Genomic DNA, 17,686 nt, shown 5'->3' with positions numbered 1-17,686 from the left:
GAGTTTGTGTGAGAAGAGCCACTGGGTTTCGAAGCGCCCCTTTGAAGCATTCGCCGAGTGGCCCTGGTGTGGACTGATTTACGGAGGCACAGCCTAGTGAGCCGTGCTCGTGGAGGGATGCTGCTGCTTTGAGGCCATAAAGCGGACTTTCAGCAGTCCCCGCCGCCTGCACCCTGTGGCACCGAGGGAACGAGCCGGCAGCCGGGGACACGACGCGCGCCCGGGGGAGCCGGGCTGGCACCAGATCAGGCGCATCCACACGCCGCCACCGAAACCTGGCTGGAGCCGGCTGCGCATAATTACATTTTATTACATTGCGGCTGCCGCAACGCTTGGAGGAACCGGGGGGGAGGCAACAAAGGGCGGCGGGGCCGGGCCGGTCCCCTCAGGAGGGGTGGGGAGGGAGGGGGCGGGGCGGTGCCTGACAGTTGCAGCCGGCGGCGGGTTTTGAATCGCGGCGGGCGCGCGGCCCGCCTCGGCGCGCCATTGGCTGCGGGCCGGCCACGTGGGCGCCGGCGGAGGGTCGGGGGCGCGGGGCTGGGCGGGCGCCGGCCATTTTGGATCGCGGCGCCGAGCCCGGCGCTGCTCCTGGGGCGGGGGTGTGCTGCCGGGGGTGCCGCCGCCACCGCAGCCTGCGCCATGTCGTCCTCCGTGCCGCTGAGCCGCCGCTCGCGGGGCACCGCGGCCGCCGCGCCGCTGAGCCCCACGCGCATCTCGCGGCTGCAGGAGAAGGAGGAGCTGCGGCAGCTGAACGACCGGCTGGCCGCCTACATCGACAAGGTGCGCGGCCTGGAGACGGAGAACAGCACCCTGCAGCTGCAGGCCTCCGAGCGCGAGGAGGTGCGCGGCCGCGAGGTCACCGGCCTGAAGGCGCTGTACGAGACCGAGCTGGCTGACACCCGGCAGGTGCTGGACGACACGGCGAGGGAGCGGGCCAGGCTGCAGATCGAGCTCGGCAAGGTCCGCGCCGAGCACGAGCAGCTGCTGAGCAGGTGAGCGGGGCTGGGGGGGGACTTCCCATCCCTTCCCATCCCTTCCCATCCCTTCCCATCCCTTCCCATCCCTTCCCATCCCTTCCCATCCCTTCCCATCCCTTCCCATCCCTTCCCATCCCTTCCCATCCCGTTGCAGGGCTCCCCCTGGCGCCGTGCCGTGCCGTGCCGGGCAGGGAATGAATGAGCGTGCGGCAGGAGGAGGCAGCGCCGCCCCGGTCCGCCCCGGCGGGAAGCGGCGGCCCGGCCCCGAGGCGGGGCGAGGCATCGTAGCTACACATCCATCCCTCCCCCCCCTCTTCCCCCCGATCCCCATCCCTCCAAAAAACATCTCATGCCATCCCCCTGCCACGGGCAGGGTCTCCTGCCAGCCGGCCGGGTTGCCCGCAGCCCCGTGCAGCCTGCTGCTGGTTTTCCCGTGCCTCGAGGCGCAGTTCTGCGCCTGCTGCAGCTCCCCGTTAACAAAAGGGAATTTGCTGCTCGTTGTTTTTTTTTTTTTTCCCCCCCGCCGTTTGGGCGAGCAGGGCGCACCAGATGTCGCCCTGGGTATGCCGTACTTTACCCGTGGGTTAATCTTGAAAGAAAAGCAAAGAGCCGTGCTTTTAACCCTGCTCTGCTCTCGTATAATCTGTTAATTTTTATTTTCAGCTGAATGCAGTCTCTGTTCTAATTTTAATAATGAAAAAAGATACCGCGTGTGTACAGTACTTCCCTGACGTTTTCATCTGTCTGCAGACATCTCTTGCATCGTCTGGGCTCCTAATGTGCCTCGCTTTGCATGCTTTATTGTGTGCTGCTAACCAGCAGGTCGTTGTGGTTGCTCTTTGTCAACCCGTGAAAGACTTCTATCACAAACAATATTGGCAGTGGCAGGGAAAGCAAAGTGCAGCTGCAGATGGGCATCAAAATGACTTGAAAGGCTAACCAGGAATTTCCATCTCTTTGTGACTTGATGGGGAAAGATATAATCTTCTCAGAAGCTGACAGATGAATAGGTGGAGGCTTGGGATGAAGACACAATCTATAGGAAAAGGCATTACTGCCGCTTCCCTTTCTGTGGCTGTAATTGAGACATTTTAATGATGTGAGCAGGAGGCTCTTCATTTTCTCATTTGCATTTTTCTGTGCACTGATAACCAGTGTAAAAAGATGACTAAAAATTGTTCTTGTGCTGCTGTGGCCTCTTATGAAGATGAGTGTAATATTCCTTGATATGAGTACCTGTCTGAGATCATCTTATTGCACTACAAAGCACAACGAGATTTTAGTTCCAGGCTTGAACTACTCGGTAGTTTTGTGAGATGAACACTCGCTGCTGCATAACACTGCCAGATTCTGTGTGTGTCTGTGGTTATTTGTAGTTTGGCAGATCTTACTATGGCATGTAGTTTCTTAGGCCATCTTTGGGTATTTTTAAGATGCTTATCTGTAACTCTGTTTCCAAAGTCTTCCAAAGAAAAGGTGATTTTTTTTTTCCCATATGGAAAATTCCTGTATTTGGACAATACCCCCTGATGGCTTCTTCTTTACAGCTTTTAAAATGTCTAAAAACTGGCAAAAACACTCTGAAAATACTTTGCACAAATGTGCATGGGGGTACTTTAGGACTACAGATTTCCATTTGCAAAGTGTAGTGAGAATTCACATTCTCTTAACACAAATTCTTTGTTCTTTCAGAAAGCTAAGTGGAAGCATGGTGTACATGCTGGCTGTGGCTTAAATACTGGGTAATCAACTGTACTAGTTCTTGCAGAGTATCTAGACCTTTGCAAAATACTCATCCTGGTCATTGGAGTGGGATTTGTCTCACCCACTTTTGGTTGTGTAAGGTCGTAGATGGACACAAATGAGGTCATTGTGCTGTGTGTTGCTGTGGAAGGAAACAGTGCCTTATCTTCCTACCACCTTCCTATGATTCTGTCCTTTGTCTTGGTTATTCAGTTATTAATCTAGATCATTAAGAATGCAGAAAGTTACTCACTTCTGACATAGAAAAGTACCAGGGCTGGCATATAGGGTGTTACTGAGGGCGAGGGAGAAGGGCAGGCCATGTGGGACTGTCTCTGCTGCCAGGCTGCAAACCATTCTCTTGGCTTGGGTGTCCTGGCAGCCACGTCCTGAGAGTCAGACTGGGTAGTGGCTGGTGGTTTGGTTTCCTTCAGAGTCACTGGAGATGAATGGTAGAATGAATTCCTCTATTGAGTCATCTTGGGACTGCAGAAAGAGCACAGATGACTGGCTACTTAGTTGGCTGACTTTGGGCAAAATGATTTCATGGCCATCATGCTCCGTTTGAGTATTTCTGTAGGTGGTTACTGTTTCTCCAGATGGACGCACAGCTCTGCTTTCTTTAGTTAGTACAAAAGGCTTCTGCTGCACTTTTTATTATTCCAGTGCTCTTTCAGCCCCTTGACTTTCTGCCTAATGAGGGCATCAAACTGAATCTTCTGGTTACTTCCAAAGTTCTGCAGCACTTCTACATTTCAAGGCTCATTCACCTATTTGTTTTATTTCTTGTTAGTTGACTTCAGTCTCAGATATATGGTGTGATTTCATGAACTCCGTTCTGTTCTCATTTTTAATCCATCAAGAAAAGCTGCATTTTTTCTAAAGTTGATGCAGCTATATATACTGGACTCTTTGCATGCTCTGCTTGCAGAGCTCCTGCCATGCAGTGGGTACTGCTGTAACTAAATGAATATGAAGGCTTCTCTTAACAGTTGAAATATTGAAGAAACGGGGGAAAAATGAGGTGAAGAAAATCAACTTACTCTGTTCTGAGGAAACAATGGGGAAGATAAGTTGTTTTCTGAAAGCAAAGACAGACATAACAAGAAGGGAAATAAGCTGAAATAAATCTCCCATCTCAAGACTGTATTGTGGAAAAATCCACGTACTTTTGAGCTTAGATGTACAAAACTCTGGGATAGCTCTCATGAGGTGGAAAAAAGGGAAATCTGTTCCTCACTTGTGAAAGAATTGGGAGAAGTTAGTGATTTAACAGTATTTCCATTTTTTTTTCCTGATTAGGCAAGACTTTACTGTATGCTTTCCTGTGGTGATAGCTGTTGTAGAGAAATTCCTGCATTTCCTTCCTTCCTTTAAGTAGAATGCTCAACTGTGATTTTTACATCTCTGCATTCAAGGACTGTAGGAAATGTGATCTGTAGTTCAGCAACCTAAGTTCACTGGTAATTAAAACCAGGGTTTTGGGAACTGTGGGATCCTTGTTCTTGCTTCAGTAGCCACCCACTTTTTTGTTTCACCCCTGTTAAAACAAATATTAGGTTGGCTACACAGTAAACTGAATTGGGAAACTCAAAAATCAGCACCAAGCTTTAAGCTCAGAATGACCCTCCCACCACTGGGCAGCCTTGGCTGGGATTTTGGGTTACCACAGGTTTGGGGTGGGTGGAAAGACCTGAGCAGATGAGGCAGGCCAAGCAGGGAAAGAAGAGTTGATGTGAAATATCTAAAGATCATGCAAGTGACAGATAAATGTTGGGCTCCGTCATTCCAGCACCCTTCTGACTGGATGAAGTTTCTGCCTTTGGGTGGAAGCGTGTCAGGCTTTCATAGCTTGCAACAGCTGCAAACCAGGGAGTACTGCAGAGCAAAACTTGAGGAAGAAAAGTCCTCGTGTAACTTGAGCAATTAACCTGACAGCAGTTCGTGTTGTGAAGTTTGACACAGCTGTGTTACCTGATAATGTTAACAAAATACACGAGGACAGTTCAGTCCTGGGACTCGGTTTTGCTGTATCAAAGATACTGGTAAAGGGTACAATGGATTGTCAACTGTTATAGAGTGCAATAATCTGTAGTGAAGTAGTTGTGGCAAGGAACTAATTTTAAGCATTTTTAATATTAAAAGATGGTTACCTTTATCTCTTTTGAGCTGTGTCTCAAGACAGAGAGTATACCCTCTCCATCCTTATTCAGAAGTGAATATTCAAGATGGGATTAGGCTGTAATAGCCTAATAAATATGGGCAATAACTATATATCATCCTAACTGTTACTGCCATAACTGCTGTGCCAGCAGGCAGCACTGTGCAGCTGGTACCCCGAGCAACTGCTCGGAAGAACCATGTTAAGGCAGGCAAAGTTGTAACAGCTGTTCGAGGGTCTCCCATGGTGCGCATGTGGTATGCTGCCACAAGCTAGAGGTGTAGTTTGGGGCAGCTGATTTAACACTTCTCAGTTTTTGTTGTGGTGGGTGGTATTGGGAAGTCGGGTGAAGATGGGTGTCATGGCTTGGGAGCTGCTGAGCTTTAATCGGAACCCTGTCACTGTTGTGGTGTCTCCCATAGAGACAGCATCCTGGAGAGGTAAGGAGGGGAGTAATTAACTTGTTGCACAAGAACTTAAAGCCAAATGTAAGCATTTTTCTTGAATGATCCAAGTGTGTCTTCCTTGCAGAGTCGGATGTAACAACATCCTGTGACTTGCTGTGGGGTAGGACCTGAGAGCTGAAGGCTTGTTCTCAGATACCCAGACAGGTAATGATAAGTCAGAGAGGTAGATTTGGAAAGTAAGCTCTAGTGACAAATTTCAGCCATGTACAGAAATTGAGATCTACTGCTGTCTAAGACAGTGAAATTATGACAGAACGTTGTTTTATCAAATTCCTGCTGTATGTTGCTACCCTGCTTTAGAATTGTTTAGACAACTGTCTGCAGCTTGTTCTTCAGCTCTTCTGAAAAGTTTTGGTGCTTTTTTATTTTTTACCTTCTAGAGGGTTTTATTACAAACTCTTGACTAAGCATGTTCTGCAGAAATTTTATGGGTACTACTGTCAGTGAAGAAATAGATTACTTGTAGAGTGGGGGTTTTATTGAAAATTCAGGGTGTGGTTGCACCTTAGAGCTGTAATCTAATCAGCATTTTGAAGTACTTTGAATTGTTTACTCATGTTTTAAGATGTACTTGGATAGGATTATGATCGATTTTATATATATATATATATATATTTATATATAAAAATCTGGCAAAGGGTTCTGCACAACTGTGGGACCTCAGTTTAATTTTGCTGTAGATAATGAGTTCTGTGTTTTAAATCAGAGGCGATTATTTTCGTTCCCACCTTAATCAGTTTTCAAAGGTTAGTGCACCAGTTAGAAGGTGCAGGCTCTCACAGCAGAGCTATTGTTGATTTCTTCCTGCCTTTCTCACCTCAATTATTGAAAAAAGAAAAAATATATGGGAATTTCATATTAATCACATGTTTCACGTGTTCTTTTTAATAAACATGAAGTGCTATAGAAAAAAAACTGGATACTCTGCTCATCTGGAATGGTTAATCATTGGTAAAATGGCTTCATACCACCCTCGTGGATTCACAGAATTGTAGGGGTTGGAAGGGACCTCAAGAGATCATCGGGTCCAACCCCCCTGCCAAAGCAGGTTCCTTAGAGCAGGCTGCCCAGGTAGGCGTCCAGATGGGCCTTGAATATGTCCAGAGAAGGAGACTCCACAACCTCCCTGGGCAGCCTGTCCCAGTGCTCTGTCACCCTCACTGTGAAGAAGTTCTTTCTCATGTTGGTGCGGAACTTCCTGTGCTCCATCCTGTGGCCATTACCCCTTGTCCTGTCCCTGCAAACCACTGAAAAGAGGCTGTCAAAATCCCTCTGTCTCCCACACCTCAGGTATTTATAAACATTGGTAGGATCCCCTCCCAGTCTTCTCCAGGCTGAAGAAGCCCAGGTCTGTTCAGTGAACTGGTCATCGGTTGTTGAATTCTGAGTTACCTTATGATTGGGCATATACAGAAAGAAGCTCATCGGATTTTATGAAACAATGTGTGCATATGCTTCTACACTTCTTTTTCAGATCCTGTAAAAATAATGAATTTTGAGCAGTGGCTTGATGCATGCAATACTTGCGTGAAGGCTCTGCCAAGACTGGTGGTTAGAGTAGTTGGATTCACGTGGTCAGCTGAGCTCTTCAAGAAGAGACATGGTTAAGCAGTAAGTGACTGGGGATATGCATTCAGCAGCAGTCTTAAACACTGACAATTTCCAGTCAAATAAACTCGATAAAATGAGAAAGCTGAAGCCAAGTGACATATATTAGCTTACAGAAGTGGTAAGTGTGTCCTATCACTCTTATTGGCATGTTGATATGTTTACAAAATCATTAATGCTTTCAGACAGGTATCTCTTACGTTTTTGTAAATTGTATCCTTGCAAAACACAACTTTGTTTCCTCTCCTTTAGGGGAGAAGGAAAAAAAACACCACTACACACACACAAAAAACAAATTAAAAAACATGGAAAACAAATGCTTCATATTTTATTTACCTAGCCGTCAATGACTAGATTTGTGCTTTAGTTTTTCAAGGTTTTCCATAATTGGTGGAAAATGAATACAACATGCAATACCATCTAATTTTATAGAGAAGTAAGTATGGTCTGCGTTATCATTAGTTACAACACCTGTATAGCTGTTTCTTGAATTAGCTGAAAACCAAATTTTTTTTGAGGTTACTGCTGGTAATGCTTTCCTTTGTGATCTAGCTGTCTAAATACAGGCAGAAATGAGTTCAGGGTTGCTGGGAGACTGGAAGGGATCTTCCCTAGGGTGCTTGGTGTCTTGCACTTGGTCAGCTTCAAAGGAACTTCAAATCACACCCAGGTTCAGCTTAAGATCTAGCTGCTGACTGAAAGGAGCAGTCTTTCTGCTTCTCTTGTCATTGTGTGGTTTTATCTGACCCTAGGGGTCTATTCATCTTACTAAACTGGTATAAAATTATTTTTATCTGTTTGCAGGGTGGCTTTTCTGCTAGCTTAGTAAGAAATTCAAGGAGATTGCAAAAAGTTCTAGGGTGTTTCATGAACTTCAGAGATGAGGAAAGAGGAAGGGTTACTGCAAGAGCATGAAAAGGGAGCCTTCCTCTTTCATGGAGCTATTCAGTGTCTTGGCCATTCCACTGGTTTGCAAACCGAGTGATCTCGTTAACTCACCAGAGCGGCAGCATCACCATATAATGGCATTCATATTTCTGAGAGCTTTGAATTAGTCTTAAATGAGATGCCACAGGTAACCAGATACAGCTTAACCACAGTACCTTAGAGTTGTATGAGCTCATCTACATGTATTCTGTCTTACTGGCTACTTTGTGGGAACAGTGGGCAAATCAAACCATCTAGGACTCTGTGCATTGACTAGGCTGCATCTGGTGTGAGAAACTATCTTGTGTAAAGGTGTTGTGGGCAGATGAACCCCAGCATCAGAGTTGCTTGCACTCTAGAGAGTGGCACTGTGGCATGCTTGCTACTGTCAACTTGCTTGGGAGGTTGGAGTGTGCTGGGGAAAACACATCGAGTTCTCTTGTAGTATGTGCAGAGCCTTTTCTAAAGCATTCGCAGCTGCAGCTCTACTAGTGAGCAGTGCTGGCAGTATCAGCTGAGAGGCATGCTGCAGAGTCTCTGTGAATTGAGTGATACAGGTTACATTTTTGAAGTGCAAGTTCTCCCTGAAGTACAGAGAAAATAAAGGGGATCTGGCTTGTTTTTGGTCAGATATTAGTTCTGCATTATTTTGATATAAATCACATGATTCCTTGGATAAAAAGATCCGACTGCTACAAAGAGAGAAAAGCAGATTTCTTCTTTGAAAAAGAGGCAAGCCAACAATTAATTCTTCTCTTTTGTTTCTTTCAAGAGCAGAAGTACTTGAAGGAGCACAGTTCTGAACACTGCAACAAGAAGGTGTTTGGTTTTCTTTTTGTTTTCCATTTTCGTTTGTTTTGTTTTAAAATGCAGCTTCAGCATATCAACAACTAGCTTTTCTTCCTCTACAGAAAGCTCAAGTTCTTCCTGTTGAAATTACGAAGTGTAAGGGTGAAGTATGTATTGGATACATTTGATCTTTGTTTTGATGATTCATAGTTTTTTTTTTTTCTGATCTTTTTGCCCTTCTTTCCTGTATTTCTTTAGGACTGGGATGACACTGCTGAGTTGCTGAGATTTCATCTGACTTTCAACAAATGAAGTGTTGAGCTTGTTTTCTTCTTGAGAATGTGCTCAGATGAGTTGTCTCATAGTTAGACAACTCATAACACTAATAACTAAACTTTAATTCTTTTTTTTCTTAATATGACTTCAGTCATTAAATTATAGGATAGCTTCACAGCCAGTCTTGTTACAAACAAGCAAAGGGAGTACTTGATGTAACTGGCAGTGCTTAACTTATTAGTACAGGTAGAGTGTTAGGTTGTAATAATTGTTGTTGCTAGTCCACAGTACATACCTTCCTCTGTCTCAGTTGCAAGAACAGAATCACAGAATGCTAGGGATCCTAGGGATCGGAAGGGACCTTGAAGGATCATCTAGTCCAATCCCCTTGCTGGAGCAGGATGCTGTTCTCAGCTGCCTACCAGTTTGTAAGTGATAGAGGTATTTGCACTGGGGGAGAAAAATACTTTTTCTTAAAAAGTTATTTAAGGAGTATAGAGAACCTTCCCATTTTGAAGTCCAGAATAATTCAGAGAGTGCCACACTACTGCTCTCAAGGCTGTTCATGTAGCACTTCTAGTCTCAGGATCCATCTTGACAGGCTTGACTTCAGCATGAAGCCTAGTGAGATAGGCTGAGTGAGGGTTCCTACATTTTTTTGAATAAATGTTATCCATCCATGATCAAACAATGAGGACCTGGTGTGGGCCCTCATCCATCCCAATAGATGATGGAGGGATTTTTACTGTAGGTGTGGTGTACACCATAGTAAGACATCTTTTCCTGTTTTTCTCCTCTGCCACACAGCACCCTTGAATGCTGAAGTTCTTAGCAGGACTGGGGGAGAGGAATGACAGGGTAGCATTACTCCAATGAGTAATGGAGTTACAAGTAAGAGCCCACATGGCCAAAACCTAAATTCTGTGCTCTGGTCTGACCTATGGACTTAACTGTTAAGAACTGGTGGGTCTAATAAGTGATAGGTAAAGTGCCATTGAGGAACTAGATAGCATTGTTGTACTGGATGGTGCTGAGCAGCAGAAGTGACAATAAGTGCTTGAAAATATGTTGGAGTTTAGAATAGCCTGTGTATCTCAGGCTTTTGCTGTGTATGACCTCATTGAGCATTGTGTTACCCAACAGAGAAGGGATTAGTTGTACTAAGTCTGTTACATAAAGCCTGCCATCTTGTGGCTGTAATGCCTAAATCATCCCCAAATTACTTTCATTTGTAAAGATTTTTTTTGCAAGCCTTTGTGCACACTTTTCTCTTGAGCATGATATTAATTGCATGTACTTATATGTTATTTTGGAAAAGCCTCTTCTAAATTTAGAAGTCTCTCAGTTTTAAAATTGTAGGTTGACTTGACTGGTCTCATTTTGATGATAAGCTTTGCTTTTGTTTCTTGTGTGTTCTGTATCTTGATTTGAAAACTAGTAGATCTATTAGTACTTTAACCCTCTGAATCTAGTTCTTAAGAATCTTTACCTATTTTTAGTCTCCGCAGTTTAGTGTTGTGAATACTAGTGTGTTTTGTTTTTTTTTTTTTTCATAGAAGTGTGAAAACTGGACAGAAACCTGCTAGCTGTTGTCCTGATCTGTTCATTCTTGTAAAATGTTCATAGTTTGATTATAAGGATTTATATATGCTACTTCCTTCGCTAGAAAAATCTGGATGTTGCAGAGAGAAAGGAACAAACATTTTAGAATTATTTTACTACTTGGTTGCTTTATTTGCATACATCCTTCTACGGAGTAATTCCCTGAGACACTGTTTGACCAATTGCGTTGACCTGAAAACTAATTTGAATAGTAATTTGGAAACCCTGAGTGCTTGTTTTAAAGGAAAAGACATCTGTACCTCATCACCAGTGCAGTTTCACTGATGGCATGGACTATTGTATAGATGGGTCATGGGTATCTTTCCTCTGATCTGTGAACTTCGCCATTACGTGTTGCAAAACAGCTCACTATGCTGCAACTTCTGCTTACAGCTTTTACATAGTGAACATCAATTTTAATTGAGAAGTTGGTCTGTTGCTTGGAAGAGGGCTATTTGCAGCCCAAACAGTGGATTTTCACAAGTTCCTACATGGATAAAAGACAACAAAGATTATTTGTTTCCACCCTATGGAAAGGGCCACTTGATGTGGGAACTTATTTCTGGTAGGAACTTATTAAAACTGGTAAGGACAGGGCATTTTTGCAGAGGCTTCCTAAAGAGAAAGTGAAAGACCTTTAATAGACACAGTTTCTTCCCCTTTCCATATATACCTTACTTTTAAGATCCCTTGACATGCTGTGTTTCCCCTATAATTAATAATTTTCTACAGCTCAAGCAAAGTATTTAGCTTATGCTATGTAGAATCATAGAATCATTAAGGTTGGAAAAGACCTGCAAGATCATCTGGTCCAACTGCATCCCTACCACCAATATCGCCTACTGAACAACGTCCCTAAGTACCACATCCAGCCTTTCCTTAAACATCGCCAGGGATGGGATGACAAATCTAAGATCTAAGGAGTTTGTTTAAACTGAAGTAATGTAAGCCAAGACAGTGTTTGTATTAAATGTCTGAAGTTTGATATTCAGATTAGACCTTGTTTTATTAGTCACCAGCCTACTTTGGGGCATTTCTACATTTTCTTACAGCTTTCTCTCCTTTATTCCAGCTATGCAAAAAAGGAGTCTGATTTTAATGGAGTCCAAGTCAAACTTAGAGAGTTGGAAGCAGCACTCCATTCTAAAGAAGCTGCACTTGCTACAGCTCTTGGTGATAAGAGAAGTTTGGAAGGAGAACTTGACGATTTAAGAGATCAATTGGCACAGGTGAGCAGACATATTTAACTATTAAGCTTCTGTCAGTAGATGAGGTGATTTGTGTATAATATACATCTATAGGATAAGCAGCATGTCATCGTGGACATGCAACTCTGTAGCCAAAATATGAATAGAAAATTGTCATATGGTCAAAACTAGAAGGAAGTTATATATCAGAATTGGAGAGAGTATTGGATTAGGCGTCTGTGTCCAGTACAGTTTGGTTTATGAACAGCATGAATGGTGAAATAGTGCTTTTAAAACTGCAGACTCTGTGAAATAGCAAGGGATAACAGTTATATTGACAAACAGATCAAGAGCTCAAAACAGACTTGACAAACAGGAGAACACGTTGTGGGGAGAGACTGACTTCACAAAGGTAGGCAATGAATAACTAGTTCAGTACCAGTTTTCCAGAAGGAATCTGGAAGTTGCAATAGACAACAAACTCGTCATAGACAGCATGGTTGTAGTCTTAATCTTCAAGACTACTGCAGTCAGTCGTCTGTGTAAGTCAAAAGCAGACCAAAAAATGTCAGTTTTAAATTGCAGCAAAATTTCTAATAAAGATTAAGAACAGTAGTTTTTCAGTAGGAAAGTTGGTGAGGCAGTGAGAGAGTGCTGGAGAAAAGACACTTTAGTTGTTTCTCATAATGGGGAAAGACCAAGAACATGGAGTTGATTTTCCACGGAAGCAGAAGTATCAGTATGGTTTATACTTCATGGTGCCTCCTACCTTTGAGTTTGTGATTCTCTGTGCACTCCATGTGGTTCTGCGTGTGGCTGTCTAGGTCCTGGACATCTGATAAAACAAAGAAAAAAGTCTTCTGCTAGTTTCGTTGACCCTTTGAAGCATCTGATTTGCAATTCTAAGCAACACTACCTCACAAGAATGAGTTTAGCAGACATCTGAAACCAGGAAACTGGTATTTGCCAAGCAGAAAAAATGAAGAATTTTAAGGACATTTGATAACTAGCCTTAAAATACAATTTATCAATGTGCAATATCTGGAATTCACTTGTGCAAGCAATCACAAAGGGGGGGAAAATGCATGAGTGCTTTCAGATACTGGATTTGATTGTCATGTTCAGCCTTAAAATGTAGTTAATTAACTGTACATGTAGGTAGCTGAGGTTATTGTGTTGTGTGAGTTTTGCTCTGTATTTGTAGTGCTAAACATTTTTTCTTTCTTAAAGCTTGAAGCTTCTTTAGCTGCTGTCAAGAAACAGCTAGCAGATGAAACTTTACTGAAGGTGGATCTTGAAAATCGTTGTCAAAGTCTCATTGAGGATTTGGAATTCCGTAAAAATATGTACGAGGAGGTAAATTACCTTAGTGTGAAGTATTTGTATTTATAAAGGAAAGAAGAAATGGGGGGGGGGAGGGGTAATTCTGGAGTAGTAGAATAATTTGGGTTGTGATGAACCTCATCTGGTTTAAACTCCCACTCAGAGCAGGATTTATTTCTACTCTAGCTGGAAGATTTCCATCTTTTCAGTATAGAAAAATAATGTGAACTCATTGTGATTATAAATGATAAAATAGCTTCACGTGTTATGTTGTTCTGTGTTTAAATTCTGCCAACAGTATTGCAATGTGCAATCTTTTCATAGTGTAAGAAAGTAAATTAATAATTTCTCACGTTGTGCTTCTTTGAGAAATAAAGTGGTGAGTGACACTCAAACACATGCTATGAACTTTTTTTTTTAAATTTCAGAGCTTTCTGATAGGATATGTTTGAAGAGCATAAATAGTTGCTGGGTATTTCTTTTAGAACTCTTCTTGCCACACTTCCTTCCAGTTGTTAGCGCATCAAGGTTTTCAGGAGAAAAACTGAAGTAGTAACAAAAATAACCTAACCCTACTGTATTTCATTCTATGTGCACATTTCCTGCTAGTTCTGTTTTCAGCTTAGTTAGGGTTTAGAATCTTTTTTTTAGCCATCAAAATCAAGCATACAAATAAATGGGGAAAATGTTGATAGTAAAAGTGACTGTTTAAATTCATAGTACTTTGATTTTGAGCAAGCATGAAAGATAAATAAGAATTAGGGGTTAATTCTAAAGTCTGATCATATTGAGGTATATTTGTTGAAAATGTAGGCAGCTCAGAAGGAAATATGACTTCGCATGTTCACATCCTAAGTGTTTTCAATTGCAAAATAAGTTGCTTTGCTGGTCAGACATGGAAAGGTGTCCCTGTGAGAAACCTGCAGTAGAAACAGTGTTAAAGTACTCTAAGGAAGACCCACAAGAATAGCTTAAAAAATGTATTACTATCTACTCAGTGAATAGTCTTCTATAGTTTGTTTGGCCTCATTTATTGAATGGCTATTTTATTTTTCTGGTTTTAGGAAATCAATGAGACAAAACGGAAACATGAAACTCGCCTAGTTGAGGTTGATTCTGGTCGCCAAATTGAATATGAACATAAACTGAGCCAAGCACTTCAGGAAATAAGAGAGCAACATGATGCACAAGTGAAGCTGTACAAAGAAGAGCTTGAACAGACTTACCGTACCAAAGTGAGTCTGATGTTCTTTATTTTCGCTTTGATAAATGGAAGAATCCTAACATTATTACTTGCATTTCAAAGGGTTTAATTCTGAAGCTTGGTTTAAAATCAGTGTTTTTGAAGGTAAATTTCTTAGGTCTTATTTTAGAAGCAGAGTTAAAACTCAAGCAGCACAACAATGTAAGTGTAGAGCACACAGTGTGACTGAATTGTGTGGAAAAAGACTTGTACTGGGATTGCTATGAATTCAAGGAAATTAATGTGTTTATTATAACTATATTGTAACAATCCTGATCAGTAAGGTGTCCTGTGTTTTGTACAGAGCTTATTTTGTAAAACAGCTTTCAGAGAAGACAGCATCCTGAGTCCTCAGACCCTATATAAAAATTCTTGTGTGAAAACTTTACCACACCCAATGGTTTCCACTTCTATAGAAGAGTGAAAGCATACTCAAACTGAAATCAGTTATACTTCATAATTTCCTTCCTCTAAATGATTCAGAATTTCTGTAAGGATGGATCCTGATGTCTCAACTGAACCCGGTTTCTGTGGCTGCTTGTTGCAGTTAGTGTTTTTAAAAACAAGGTGGGGTGACAGCATGCCGTTGCCTATCCTCACAGCTTCAATCTGACTTGAAAAAAAAATAGAGAAAAGGTAATTTAAAATAAGATCTAGCAAAAAAATCTTTTCCTGTTTTCTAATCTGAAAAACCTTTTCATAATTGATTTTTTTAATTCCTTTTTCTCAGGTGTACTGCTTCTGTGCTTTTAGATTTATCTTAATTAGAAATTATACCATTTGATCTATAAGTTCAATGCAACTTAAGTCTGTGGTGCTGCTTAGGTAGATAAGGTGGTGATCAGCAGAATGTTGTAGCTAGCTTAAATACATAAAAATATTTGTGTGAAGTAGTGATCAAAATGAAGAAGTAGTGGCACTGTGCACTGAAATCTGAAGGCATGTTCCCAATGTGCTTAACATGGCTAATAATTAGCATCAGTTTGCTTGTTTTTTTTTTTTTTTTTTTTTGGTAGAGAACAAGCAATTTTAGTTTAGCTTCTATTTAAGCATACTTTCTTAAGTATTTAAATAGATAAATACTGATCAGCATGAAAACTGAACTTAGCAGTCCAACTTTCAAACTTTCATTGAAGATGTTACTAATGGGTATTTATTAATGGGTATTTATTTATCCTATTATAAACATTCAGAGGATTCTGATTTCAGATAGAGCAATATGAAATGGTAATTGAATTGCCACATTTAACCCTTAAAGAGAAATGTTTCATTGTGTTAAAGCTGCAGAGAGGAACTTTGCAGCTTAATGTAGCATGTGTTTTTGTTTGGTGAATAATTTTTCTTGTCTTAACTTGATCTTCTGCAGCTTGACAATGCTAAACTGTCCTCTGAGATGAGCAATTGTACAGCCAAGTCCGTAAGAGAAGAGCTGGATGAAAGTCGTGTGCGAATTGAAACGCTCTCTTCCCTCCTGAGCAGTCTTCAGAAAGAGGTAAAAAGCTATTTGTGATTCTTCAGTCCCGCTAATTAGTCTTGATTTTAATGCAAAAAGACTTATTTCCCTTAATTGTGTTCAACTTCACGACTTGGATTTGTCTGTAAGGGTACAAGCACTACCAATTTTCCTATTATGTAGGCAAGTTTGTTTCTGGAAAAGATCAGGTGATGTAATCAGTGTGTGTGAAGTTGCACAAGAAGTGGATTGAGACTTCTCTCTACTTAGCTCTTACTCCTGCCTTTACATACCATTGTGTTTCTTCTGGTGGCTCAGTCAATGTGTTTCTGAGGGGATTTTTTTTTTCCTTCTTTCTTAGTTAAATACCAATGTTCTGTTGCCTACATTAAGTGGCAGCTAGGTTCAGAAAAATTCCTTCTGAATTTACAGGGTTATTTCCTGTGAATTTCAAGACTATCAAAATTGCCCTCTGCAAGTTTGACTATAACTGTCCACCTAAAAAAGATTTTGTTGCTGTGCTTGTTCTAGTGCCAGCGGTGTCAACAACTACAAGTTTCTCTTCAGTTTGCTAGCACTGATTTCAGCTAGCTTTCTTCTCTTGGAAGAAAACTCTTACCACTGATTGTAGTTTGGATTACCAGCATTGAACACTGTAGCTGTTTCCACTAGGGTCTTCTGTGTGTCGCTGGACTCCTTTTCATAAACTCAATATCAAGTCTTAAGATGGGTAACTAATTACAATGGTACTCTGCATCAGCCTTGCAGGCTGCCTGTTTTCATTGTCTCTGGACTATGATGACTTCCTGAGCAGCATGCCTGCATAGCAGACGTGGTTACTTAACACCAGGCATGGCAATTCTGGGGTATTGGTTTTTGTCTGTCCTTCAATTAAAAGATTTTCAGAGACTAGTAAACAGAGAAAACATGCTTGGGGAAAGTAAATCTTAAAGATGTCATTATTTAGTTATTCTTTGGTAAGCATTCCATTCTGTGTGTACAATATTAAATTTTATTTGCTTGATGTGATTTTTTTTAAGTATGTAACAAATTTTCTTTCCTTGTGGACCAATAACCACTAATTTCAGCAAGTAGGCAGACAGGTTTTCTCATTCACTGAGAACAAACCCTATTACTTTAGAGAAACTTTCTCGTAGAATTTTGAATTGGCAGCAGTAGGCTGAAGCACAGAACGGACATCTGAAACAACACTTACTTATCACAGGATCTGAAGTTCACTGAACTGCATTTTCATTCTGTGTTGTCTTGCCCGGCATGTCTTAAACTGATCTAAAGAGTCAGACTGAGTAAGTTCAGCTGTGGCAACATTTTCAGATTTCAGAGAAATTAAGTAGGTAGCTCTCTTCTAGAGTAGGTTGCAAACTTCACTGGGATTTAAGGTGTTACCTTTTTAGAAGGAAATGTGGAGAACAGGAGGAAGAATATGGGTGAGTTTGAATTCTGCAAGGGGGCAAAAATGCTTAACCTATTTTTTTTGAGTTTGAGGCTACCTGTAAAGTAGAATGCTTGGAGACTTGGTCTTTAGACCACTGATGTTTTGATGTTTTTTCACTGCTTTCTAGTCTAGAGTATGGCAAGATAAAGTACAAGAGCTTGAGGACACCTTGGTCAGGGAACGGGAAAACTGCCGCAAAATGCTATCTGAGAGAGAGGGGGAAATGGCAGAGATAAGAAGTCAGATGCAGCAGCAGTTGAATGACTACGAACAGCTTCTGGATGTTAAACTGGCACTTGATATGGAAATCAATGCGTACCGGAAACTGCTGGAAGGTGAAGAGGAGAGGTATGAAAGAACATGACAACAGATGTTGGTGTCTCTATATGCTTCACTTGCCTAATTCTATTAAAAGGCACATCTGGGAATGCATTCATGAAGTGTCTAATATACACTTAAGTCTTTGTGAGAGCA

The 17,686-nt window shown here is 41.7% G+C and overlaps 1 protein-coding gene across 2 annotated transcripts in view; it reads left to right on the top strand.

Moving 5' to 3' along the window:
- Window positions 1-583: 583 nt before the first annotated feature.
- The window catches only part of LMNB1 (lamin B1), a 35,463-nt gene continuing 18,360 nt past the window's right edge, over window positions 584-17,686 (top strand). For both annotated transcript variants that reach the window (XM_082784408.1, XM_082784407.1), the window contains exons 1-6: window positions 584-992; window positions 11,623-11,779; window positions 12,968-13,093; window positions 14,125-14,295; window positions 15,670-15,795; window positions 17,340-17,560. In XM_082784408.1, coding sequence (XP_082640534.1) covers window positions 640-992; window positions 11,623-11,779; window positions 12,968-13,093; window positions 14,125-14,295; window positions 15,670-15,795; window positions 17,340-17,560 — 1,154 coding nt within the window. In that variant the 5' untranslated portion in view covers window positions 584-639. The remainder of the gene's footprint in view (window positions 993-11,622; window positions 11,780-12,967; window positions 13,094-14,124; window positions 14,296-15,669; window positions 15,796-17,339; window positions 17,561-17,686) is intronic.

Source organism: Aythya marila (assembly GCF_965140915.1).
Source record: "Aythya marila genome assembly, chromosome: Z".
NCBI classification, from domain to species: Eukaryota; Metazoa; Chordata; class Aves; order Anseriformes; family Anatidae; genus Aythya; species Aythya marila.
This window is presented reverse-complemented; position numbering and strand designations above follow the sequence as displayed.